The sequence below is a fragment of the Apteryx mantelli genome, chromosome 1, assembly GCF_036417845.1.
Source record: "Apteryx mantelli isolate bAptMan1 chromosome 1, bAptMan1.hap1, whole genome shotgun sequence".
In the NCBI taxonomy this organism is placed as follows: Eukaryota; Metazoa; Chordata; class Aves; order Apterygiformes; family Apterygidae; genus Apteryx; species Apteryx mantelli.
The window spans coordinates 185,710,501-185,722,714 of NC_089978.1; the positions used below are offsets into that span (position 1 = coordinate 185,710,501).

Below are 12,214 nucleotides of genomic sequence, written 5' to 3' on the forward strand. Positions count from 1 at the left end.
CAATCAAAAAGGGAAAACCTGAACACCTTAACTAAAAGTAGTTTATACTTATTTGTTGGCCATCTCAGACAGGAGGATAATAATGTTTGTAACACTTTGTATTTTTAACATGATAACTCTGAATAGAGTCCTTTTATCTTTTCTTATGGTGCTCAATATTCTTTTTAGTATCTCATCTACTGAGAACTAAAATTTACCAAACATCTTTAACTGAGTTTCATTTCCTGATATTATGTGATTCAACACCTACACTATAAAATACTGACTGATAACAATTTACAATCCAAATGTTGTCAAAAAAACCCTCCAAATGCTTAACCTAATAACTACAAAACAAGGAAATTTCCTTATGCCGTATTTGGGTGATTCAATTAAAGAAATAGTTTTTAAGATATATTGCTTACTTTCTGTTGTTCATGTTGTTATAATTATTTGATAGAGATGGAGAGATCTTTGGTAAAGTTGAAAAATTGGATGCACCTGGGGACCTTTAAAAATATGAAAATTATAAATTAGATAAAAATGCTGAGATATTAAAAACTATGAAAGAAAGCTAACAAATGAGCAATGCATATAAACAAGCACGAAAAAGTTTTTTTTTCCTTTAAACTCAGCTACACACTAAAAATACCCAAGACATGCAACTCTCAGAATTCATCTTTTAAAAGCAAAAATACTTCACAACACTTTAAACTTTCATGTCACGTTGAAGAGAGAGCTCTACTAAAAACAAAACAAAAAACAAAGACCACAGTACTAAAGATTGCTTTCAGTTTATAATATGACTATAGATATGTTGTTGTTCTAAAACCTACAACGTAAAGTTTCTAACATGGTAATTTTATGAATTTTTCATTTAACCATAAGTGGGTGCTGAGATGAGATATGAAAATGATTAAGATACATACTCCGAGGTCAGTTTAAAAGTAGCATGAAACCATTTAATTAAAATTGTCTTATTAACATTGTTATAAAATTCCATGATATTATGCAGATTATTAAGAAGCTTTAAAATCTCTTTAGCCAAATGTAATAGCATTATTACTCAACCCCACTGCATAAGTCTATTTTTAAATATAAGAATACAAACATTTTAATCACAAAAGACCCTCTGAATGTAACAATTAAATACAACATACAACTATCTTGCAGTGTATTTTTCTTTTCTAGATCAAATCTTACAGATACCCATGAAAAAGGCTCTGAATACTCAAAGGTATTGAGGCAGCTCATGCTTCTTTGGGTGGACCCTATGCAGCTCCAGCTGGGTTGGATCAAGCTCCAGCTGTCCATGCAAAGCTTTGAAATACATCTCAAAATTAAGGCAGCAAAAAATTCTGCATGCTCAGTATTTTTTTTTTAAAAAACACATTTCAAGAACTAAAATCTGCAAGATAGACATTTTTACTTAAATGTACTTTCAAGTACATTTGGACATTTATTTTCAACTTATTAATAAACCTTTTCCAAAAGAAAACATGCAACATCAATCTGTGAATAAAATTTTTTTAAATATTCTGACCAACATTCATAAAGCTTTTGTGTAGATTCTGTTTATCAATCTAAATCCTCTTCTTTGAGCAACATTATCTTCAAAGAAGCAAAATATTCAGAGTATGTCCACAAGAAGGATATAAAATTGAAGTCAGTTTATTCCTATTTAAGTTCAAGGCAAAAGTTAAATTATACACATGTAATTATTTTAGAAGAAGCTATTTGAAGTGAGTCATTTGGAACTGAAACTTAGTATTGACTTAATTTTCAAAACAAATTTGAAGCTATTATATAATATAAACCAAATTCAAATAGAATATTGTTTTAGTATTAAAAACTTAATGTATAATAACTGATGCCTAAAATTTCAAAGTAACCAGAATAAGCTACACAGGAATTTCATTCTTAAAGATGACAATCAGTAGATTTACTCCTGGTTGTGAACTGCTGACCGTATGCTAAAATATCTACTTAAAACTCAGCATTTGCTATCAAATACAAAGTAATACTGACACAAAAAACATAAGAGAATCTTCTTCTACACGCTTACGCCTGCTTATGTTCTTGGTCACACCACTAAGTCCTGCATTCAGAGATGTAATAACTCTTCCCTGCATTTAAATATATAAAAGCTAGTAAGATTTTTGATTAGATTTTTCTGTTTTTAAGAAAAATAAATCAAATTGTGCCAAAAATAGTAAAATGTTTGCATTGTTACACTATGCATACTTATTGAGGGCATTTTAACATCAGAAAATATTGTTATGAAATATTATAAACAGCAGTATTTTTCTACATCTCTACATATTTGAGGTAAAAGTTAATCAATCAATTGAATACTCACATATATTTAATGTTTGTATACAGAATGGTACGTTTGGCATTCTTGTAATCAATTATGAAGAAAAAATATCTACTTGATTTTGTCAGTTAGGTTAACTGTATTCTGCATAATTTTCTTATCTGAGCCTTGACTAGTTAAATGATATTCTGAACCAAGAATATATGATCAACTAATGCTTGAGTTAATTCTGGAGTTTCTCAAATTATTAAATATGCTAAAGTTGAGTGGTCTTAAGGCATGCATCATGATTCAACATACCATTTTAGAATTTACAGACTTTGTTTAAGGTTATTTTAGAACATGATTACAAGAAGACATTTAAAATTTAATGATATTTTGATTTTTTCCACCTAATTTTACCTTGTTATAAGAGAAAAGCAGCATTACCAATTTGTTTCATTTCATCTCTTTAAATAGGAATGAAGTAGCAATGAGGAGAAATACGACTAGCATTCAATATCCCTATCCCAAGTTTGTAAATATCTATTTAGCATCATGATATAGCTGACCACTGAACTCAGAACAGCACCAGAAGACTGTCCTTCCTTCTGTTTTGGGGAACAGCTAGATCCAGACTATACGCTCTCCCATGGGCAAGCTACCAGAAAGATTCTGGGTAGTAAAAACAGAAAGAACAATTCTGCCCTGAATTTCTGTTTGGTGTGCACAGAAGACTCTCTACAGGTTTGACTTGATTTCTTGTCTAAAGTGCTTCAGTTTTATTGGCAGAGCTTGCTTTACATTTAACATATCCTTATGTGTTTGTTTACAACAGTGGAATGAAGCATGTTCCCCGAAAGGCCAAAGGCCTGTTGTCCAGAGCCAATGTATCAGCTGCCAAGCAATCGTAACTCCCATCATCAACAGTAATCATGACCTCAAACATGCTTTGAAGTCGCCCAATGCATTTCACAAGTAACTTATTCTGTTCATTCATATTTATAAGCGTGTCTTTGTAGACATAGGGCTCCTTGAAAACCTACAATCAAACAAACGATGGAAGACGACTATCAAAATTAGAGAGATGAGAAAAAAAGTCTGTGTGCTGCCATCCCATTTACCAGTTGCTCTAAAAAAAAAAATTAAAAAATAAAAAAATAAATTGCTGTAAGTGGGTGATTATACCACAGTACTCCTGTAATAATGGAGGCTCTGCAACATCTGAGGGGAATAAAGCCACCCAGAACTGTACGCAGGGGACAAGTCTGCTGAAGAAAAAAAAAAAAGAGGCAGAAGATAGAGATGCTAAGAAAGCCAGGAGTTTTTCAAAGCCCTGCTTTACTTCACTGAGATGAACCCTAAATCAGGAACCACTGAGATGAAGGGAAAGAAGATCAGGTGTACTTATTACTGCATGCTTCTCTCCCCCACTCCCCCAACTGTAACCCATTCTTCACTAAAGCTCTGGTTTGATCTGTTCAAAGGTTTCTGTGTTTTACACTGTCCTTTATTTCAACATATCTTAAAACAATTTTTAAATCTTCACAAGGCACAACAAAATATACATTGCTGCTTCAGATACTCTACTTTTAGCTAAGAACAACAGGATACAACCTAACAAACTGTATATATTTGCATTCCAGCATTATGCATTAGGGAACATATGATTTCCACACTATATTTGGCAGTCAATTCTCATCTTTATTCCTAATAACTGAACAACACTCCTTTCATCAGGAGGAAGCTGGAGCTATAAAAAAAAGCATACAGGCTGAACTCATAACTGGAAGTATAAGAAGTCTAGTAGAAGACTGCTACACCAGTATTTATTAATAATTTAAACACAACTGTAACAGTCAAAGTAAATTCTCCCTACATAAAAAAGTTACATGCTTAATGGAAAAAAACCTGCAGCACCAACACAGAAAAATCCGTAATTTTGCCCCAACCCAAATCTACCAGTACTGTACTGGGTAGCTGCAGTTCATCTGGTTTAAAGCACATCTCTAAGCAAAACAAGTTCTGAGACAACATACAGAAGAATGAGGTAAACTAGTGAACAACATGAAATTACTCATGCTTCAAAAAGAGTTTTGTTCTAGACACTCACACATCATTGGCTTATCATAAGAAAGGCCTAAATTAAAATATCAACACAATATATCTTCTTTGCCTAGTTCATTCAAGTTTGCAGTTCAATTCAGAGCTGGCACAAAGACTCAAGAAACCAAAATCGAATGCATAAAAAGAACTGCAGTTAAGAACAAAATTAAGACTATCTCTGCAAGGCCTAGGGCAAACAATCACCTTGTTTTTCCTCTCTTAAAACAGCTGGTGGAGTAGGATAATTATAATTCAAAAAAGGTTCAATATTGCTTTAAAATACATGTAAAATATTACAGGCTACAGTGCAGAGGCTAATCACATTTTTCTCACTAGCACTAATCCATGTGGCTAGACGCACTTGAACATAGGACATGGACATGCCTAACTCAAGCCTAATCCAGATCTGATGCCTGGCACAGAGAAACATCCCGACATGCACACAGCTATTGAAAAATTCCTTCACGGGAGGCCATTCCGTGAACATCATGTGCTAGACAAATCCTGATCAGTTGAAGATGGCCAGAAAGGGCAATGGTGATGAAAAATCTGTCCTTTCTTTAGCAGATAAAAGTTGATTATACTATCCTGAGCTTACCACAAAAAGTCACAAAGAAATTGAAGCTAGTTTGAAATGAAACTGTTTGCCTAATCAGCAAGAGAAAGGTAAGAAGGTAACGGACACAGCAGCATGGTGACTGAGGATACAGAAAAAAGGTACTGTAAGGTAAGCCATGATAGAGACTTACAGTCTGTCCATTATTCTATGCAACTATGCACTGTGCCCATGCTCTCACCCATAACAAATAAAGTAACTTATAGTCTTTTCTGGATATAGGTAATTCTCCTGGAAGACGCCAGGTATACCTGATCACTGGCAGTAATGCATGACTTCTCACACTTATATGATGAACAGTTACTGACTTGACAAAAACCATCAATTTGAAACTCTGGCTATCAAAAAAAATAAAATCACTAAATGGTCTTGTTTCTCATACGCAGGAGAAGTAGGACAGCAAACCAATTCTCAGCATAGCTGGAAAAACATCAGGAACTATGTAACAGATAACTTTGAAATATGTATTTTTCTGTATCGCACTAAATGATCATCAAAAACTGGTGAATCTTGTGAGCTTGCATGAAATTAAACTTTTGTCTCATTAACCTTATGGTTAATTTATACTATAACTCTAGTAGTGATCCACAGTAGAGACAATACATAAATACAGACAACACACCAAAACCATTGCAAGCAGAGAACTCCTCTTTCCCTCCTATATGTCTTGATTTCCAGCTGTTTAATATTTTATTTAGATTATATTTTCAATGTGTCAGGTAAATTTTTTGTTTTATTATTTCATTCTGTCATATTCATTATGTTTATAGACTATGCTGAATTTTCTTTTATTCATCCAGCGTAGTGGATATGCAAAGTAGAGTCTTAGAGGAATATTCTTCTGTGATAGCTAAGGTCCATGTGGTTAGAATTATGCCGATATAGAATTTAGCTGTTTTAAAGCCAGATTTAGTAAGTTACACCAACTACGGTGTAGGCTGTTCTATTCTTACAAAAAAATAACTAATTCAGTTAATTATATTTCTTTGGGGGGGAAAGAGAATGAAAGGTCGGTATCTTAACATTCAGCCATCAAAATTTTTTTGATGCGCAGGGTATGCATTTGTTGGGCTGTCTCAACCCTGAGTTAACTGATATCAAACAAACATGTTTGGTAAAGCTAACACGAAAACATCTCTGCTGCACATCATGGATTTTTGATGTTTACTTACATGGGCTCAGACACATGATTATCATAGTTTAAGAAGTTATTATGCATCAGCAAACTGCAGGCTGGCTCTTTGGGTATTGGTAGGCAAGCTTTGACAGCTGTTGCTTTTGATTTAAGACACCAGAGTTAAGTCCCCAGTTGTCAGCTCTATCCTCTACAATTATCTTTCTTACAGCAAAGTCAGTAGAAAGGTATACCTACCTGCACATTAATTACTTCAGGAAAAAACAGATTTTAAATCTCTTAGTGAAAGATAATACCTTTCATTTCAGTAGGCAAACTTAGTTTTTCTTTTGAAGTATCATGGATGTTTTTTCTTAAAAAAAAAAACCTTAGGCTATACTAGCATTAAATATTTGAGCAAAGATACCTTTATGCTCTTTCAAAAAGACAGGTATATATCTTTTATTCATAAAAAACATTTTACTTAAAAAACACAGGGACCTACCTCAGCAAACAAAAATGAAGCGAGTCTTTAGTGATTTTCTAAGACAAAAAGGTACACAGTTTTGAACCAAATTTTTTTCTTACTAAAAAAACTTGATCATGTGATGAATGTTAGCTATTTTATTAGGATGATTTACTCTATAGCTATGTCTAAAGATAGAACAAGCAAATCAGAATTAGATCTGTTACTTTTATTAGAAATACACAGATGTATGATAGATTAATAAAAAGATTCTTATATTTTATATGGTGGAAAACTAAAAACAAATAAAGAAGCATTACTAAAGATACGATGAATCAACAGATTTAATACCTTTTTACCAAGCTTTCTAAAAAATCAGACATCTTTCTAAAATCAGAGGAAAAATATAAATAACTTTTGTATGTTTCTTTAAATTGCTTTTATAATAGCACATTAACAGTTTTACTAATAAGTTCTTACCTGTTTAAGTTATTTGAATTACAATCTTAGATTTTTGACATCTTAGTTTAAAACATCCTCTTAAGCCATTCAAATAATTTCTTTTTCTGTCTGTGGAATAATCTGCCCCAGATGGATCCAGATATGAAAACCATTCTCTGCATTTTCATTTAAAGACTGGGATCAGAGCAACAAAGCTACCAGAACAATTGGGATCTCCATGTTTGGATGAGTTTGCCACATATATGGCATTTAGGAGAGAGTTATTCACAGAAAAGTTTGTGTAATGCAGTTCACTTCTGCAGAGCCACCCATTAATGCCAAATAAAATCTATTTTGGAAGCAATGACAGTAAAGACATTCCAGGAGAAGTCACTATCAGCTCCCTAGAAACAGTTTCACAGAAGCCAAACTTCCTGAGCACCAAACATCCCAGTAGCTAATATAAACAGCTGATATAAACAGAACCTCTCAGAGGGCCAAAAATCCAGCTATTCTCAAGATGCTATGCCAGAAGACTGACCTTGTATGCCTTTTAAGAATGCATCTCATACATTCTGATACTTCCAGACAAAAGACATTTTAAGCAGTGTTAAGGTATGGGACAGTAGCGGATATCAGTAGATTTAAGAGGGGGTTTTACAGGGATGTTCCAATTACTTGCAAAACTAAGTAAATTCAGAACTTAGAGCAGTGAACATAAAAGAAATCCAAGCACTGACAGGCTTGGACATAGAGCTGAAATTCTCAGTTGCACAGGAGGGTCTCTAGTCCTACATAAAAATGATCTCAAAGTTTAATTCATTTCTTTCTATTTTCTTTACAAGAAGGGAAGGTTGTTTTGGTATGCTAATCTTTTCACTTATACTGCTTCATAATAGTCTTGAAAATCAGATAATCAGAACTGTCAGTTTTCCAAGGTGTTCTTTCCTCTCCTCAGCTGAGGCTTCATTTTGGCCATTTTCAAAATAAGTAGGTTCTTCTCTTGCTGTAGAAAAGATGAACACACCTTTAACATGTTTCTCTTCAAAACTGCCACCATTCCCCACTTGCAATAGGAAAAAAAGTTGCCAAGGGACGTAACCAGTATCAAGATTGCTATTCTGCTTTGACTGTCAAGAAAGAGGCAGGGAAAAGCATCACAAGCAGAATATCTTGCTATCTTTCATTTTCAACTGACTCCATGCAGGTTCTGCTGCAATTCAGAGAGACCTCGACAGGCTGGAGAAATGTGCAGAGAGGAACCTTATGAGGTTCAGCAAAGAGAAATGCAAAGTCCTTTATTTGGGTAGGTATAATACTTGCACCAGTACAGGCTGGGGACTGACCAGCTGGAAAGTAAGTTTGCAAAACAGGACCTGGGGGTCCTGATGGATAACAAGTTGAACATGAGCCAGCAATGCACCCTTGTGGCAAAGAAGGCCAGTGGCATCCTGGGCTGCATTTGGATGAGTGTTGTCGGCAGCTGGAGAGAGGCGATCCTTCCCCGCTACTCAGCACTGGTGTGCTCATTTGGAGTGCTGGGTCCAGTTCTTGTACTGGCTACCCAGTACAAGAGAGACATGGCACTACTGGAGGGAGTCCAGTGAAGGGCCACCTAGATGACTGAAGCATCCATCATAGAAGGAGAGGCTGAGAGAGCCGGGGTTGTTCAGCTTAGAGAAGAGAAGGCTTGGGGGGATCTTATCAAAGTGTATAAACATCTGATGAGTGAGAATAAAAAACGATGGAGCCAAACTCTTCTGAGTAGTGCTCAGTGAAAGGACAAGAGGCAAGGGGCAAAACTGAAATACATTTTTATTTTTACTTCTACTGTGACAGTGATCAAACACTGGAACGGGTTGCCCAGAGAGACTGTGGAGTCTCCATCTTTGGAGGTATTCAAAACCCAATGGGACATGGCCCTGAACAACCTGCTGTAGGTGACCCTGCTTTGAGCAGGGAGGTTGGACTTGACGACCTCCAGAGGTCCCTTCCAATCTCAACAATTCTGTGATTCTGTGAGAAGTTTAGCCGATGTTCTGAAACAACCTTGCCTGTTTCAAGCATTGTAATTCTTTCATACCTTCCAATATTCAATATTTTGATCTTTCTAAATACAGCCTAGTCCCAGGCCTAAGAATTAAAATTTACAATACATACTCTTCTAGTGTTTGGGGGTATACTATTAGCAATGACAAACTACTAATAAAATAATAATACTCTTGATGCATCTGACACACAAGACTCAAAAGCAAGCGTTTTACGCTTCTACTATTTTAAAGATTTACATCTGTTTCATAAAAATTTTAAACAGATGTAAAAACCTGGCCCCATTACTACTTGTTGCTAGCTTATATGTGCTTCTACTTAATTTTGCAAACCTGTTATTACAAGGCATCTGCATTTTTTCAACTAATTTATGTTTCTGATAGCTGCCAAACCTCAAAAACATACCTCACTTTAGCGGCAGAACTGTTCATCCTCATTTGCTGCTTTCCAGATAAGCCTCTTTTGATATCAGAATTCTCAATTAGCCTTTTACTTTCCCCCAAATCAGCTTTTTTCCAAGAGGAATGCTTTAATTTAAATACAACTTCTGAACGTCTTCCATACAGTGGAATGAAAATTTGGCAGAATAAAAGCAGATGCCATCACCAAGAATATTTTCCTACCAAAACTTTCAAAAGGAACCAGGACATTCAGTTAAGTTCTAACAGCTTTCAAATACGCCTTTAAAAATTTGAGTTAAAATTTGTATTTCAAGAAGATACATTCCCAGGCCAGAGATTAAACTTCAAGTATTCTGCATCCTGTTCTTTTCGCTGCTCTCCATTCTCTCCATGAAATAACATCTTGCTAAGTAAGGTTATACTGTTCATACAAAGCTTAAATTGGACAAAACAGATTTCATTAAGCAACTTAACATAAACTGGTGCTCCTAACGAAAGCGCTGGCACATAAAATGCCAAAGATTAAGAATCTCTGTCCTTCAAATGATAAGAGATGATATTATGAAAATGTTTTAAAACTATAGTGAACTTCATTTATATGAATTCAGGATGTCAGAAGGAACAAGAGGAACTTAACTTTTTTAATGAAAGATATGCTTATCTACCAGACAAAGGAAAAAAAACCCAAACAGTTAACTATGTGTAAGGCTGAGATAATGTCATAAATCTACTAGTAACTAGTCTCAACTGTTATTCAAAATCCATGTAAACAATGAACAACAATTTAGATTCCAGAAAGGATATTAAAAAAAGGTTAGCCAACTAAATGAAAAAACAAAAACAAACAAACAAAAAAGTCTCCTCACACAAGTAATTTCCTACTCGCTTTCCACTGTCAAGATGCTGCTGTTAATGGCAGCAGGAAGAATAGAAAAGACAAATAACATCATATTCTTAACTGAGGACAGCCCCAACAAAGAACAAAGGCAACATTCTGCTAACGTAGACTGCAATTTAAAAATGTTTATGTGTAAATATTGTGCTCTGCAGATAAAAGGATAAACTACCTGTGAGAATATTTAATAAAAATACTGATAAAGCACACATACCCATGTTCTCCTAACAGACATACTATGCTTTAAAACAGTGATTTAAAATAAACTAAGTTTTATAGTTTTCTACCATGGAATTTTTTCTATTTTTAAACAGGACAAAGCCTGTTTAGGAATTATTTTTAAACGGGACAAAGTCTGAAGTCAATAGAGTTATGCAATGTATATGTAGGAAGCCATCATTTTAAGTCACATTCTACAATGTTTAGTACTTACAACAAATACAATATTTTGCATTTTTTCAAATAAGACTTTTAAAAGCTGATTTTCAAAATGAAATACCACTTTCAAAAAACCCCACTTGTTTTTAAAGCAAAATAACTAGTGAAAATATTTAAGCTATAGTCAAGCAACATGACTTAAATCCACAACTTACTTAGGAGTTGAAGGACCTCTTGGCCATGTTCCATCCTCATTCTTCTGTTCTATCACCAATACCTACCACAAAAAGTAAATAAAGAAAACTGAAAAAAAATATCAAAAGATTGCATTCTGTTCCAATGAAGATCTTTTTAATGGGTTTGCTGACACATGACCAAGACAAAAAAGACTGATGTTTAAGTCACAGTTCCCTGAGGTTCAAGAATACACCATTCAATTACATGAATTTCTTCTTGCTCTAGCCCTCCTTCCCCTGCAGGTTTGTACAGCTTTGGGCAAGTCACTTATTATTTCTGTGCTTTAACTCCTCATGGATAAAATGGCAAGTCCTTACCTGCCAAGAATGTAGTAAAAATTCAGTTAAAGAGATTAAGATTTGAAGTAACCATTACAACTGGGATGCCATGTAAGTATCTAAGGTAGACAAAGTGTTTTGTCCATTCAGCTAAGTTCATAACAGATATTTTCAGAGTTAAAGACAAAGCAGTACACTGGTTAGAAAAAGAACTGCAGTGTCAAAACAGAATCTATAGAAATCACATGTCCAGACAACAGCCCTGTTAAGAAAGGGGCATTACTGATGGAATTTTGCCTCATATGCTATACAGATGGAAAATATTTGCTGCCTTGATATCCCTAAAATCGTACTTATCTGGTTACTCCTGTATTCTTTGCAAAAGCATTCATATAATGCTTATTTCCCAGCAGGAGAGCTGGCTAATGAAATTCATTTAATTCAAGTTGTTACTAGTCCAAATGGGAGTACGGAACACTCAGTCCTAAACACAGGCATCAAGTGCCATTTGAAACGCTGTTGGGTATTTGAGATATCTGGCCTAGGCTGGCAGATATGACATAGAACCTACAAAAAGCTCATGCCTTTCTGGATTGACAGCTGAAAGCTAGGCAGGACAGCCTAAGTCATCTGAATGGCAACAAGACTCCAAAACTTAAGCTGAATCTAACTCTTTAGTTTCATGTGAAACTAATTCTGCATAATTGTACATTCATATGACAGGATTGCTGCTGCTGTTATATTGTGTCAGCGTATAGACACAAAGACATACACATCCACACATGTACTAATGCTTAAAACCTTATGCATAAATCATGCTGCCACTTGAAGGTGAAATCACATTTTCACTCTGAACACACTAACACATGAAATTTGAAAACAGCTTTCTAACATGACTACCCAAAAACCTGGAAAAGAGTAGTTTGCTATCTTTGATCACAAGCGCTCTAAGAGAGCT

General features: G+C 34.8%; 1 protein-coding gene across 3 annotated transcripts in view; it reads right to left on the reverse strand.

Moving 5' to 3' along the window:
• USP15 (ubiquitin specific peptidase 15) overlaps positions 1-12,214 on the reverse strand; it is a 65,854-nt gene that overhangs the window by 24,675 nt on the left and 28,965 nt on the right. For 2 of the 3 annotated variants that reach the window (XM_067314254.1, XM_067314239.1), the window contains 2 exons: positions 10,957-11,018; positions 405-488 (listed from right to left, as the gene is read on the reverse strand). In XM_067314254.1, the coding sequence (XP_067170355.1) occupies positions 405-488; positions 10,957-11,018 (146 nt within the window). The remainder of the gene's footprint in view (positions 1-404; positions 489-10,956; positions 11,019-12,214) is intronic. The other variant, XM_067314248.1, reaches the window with a different exon arrangement.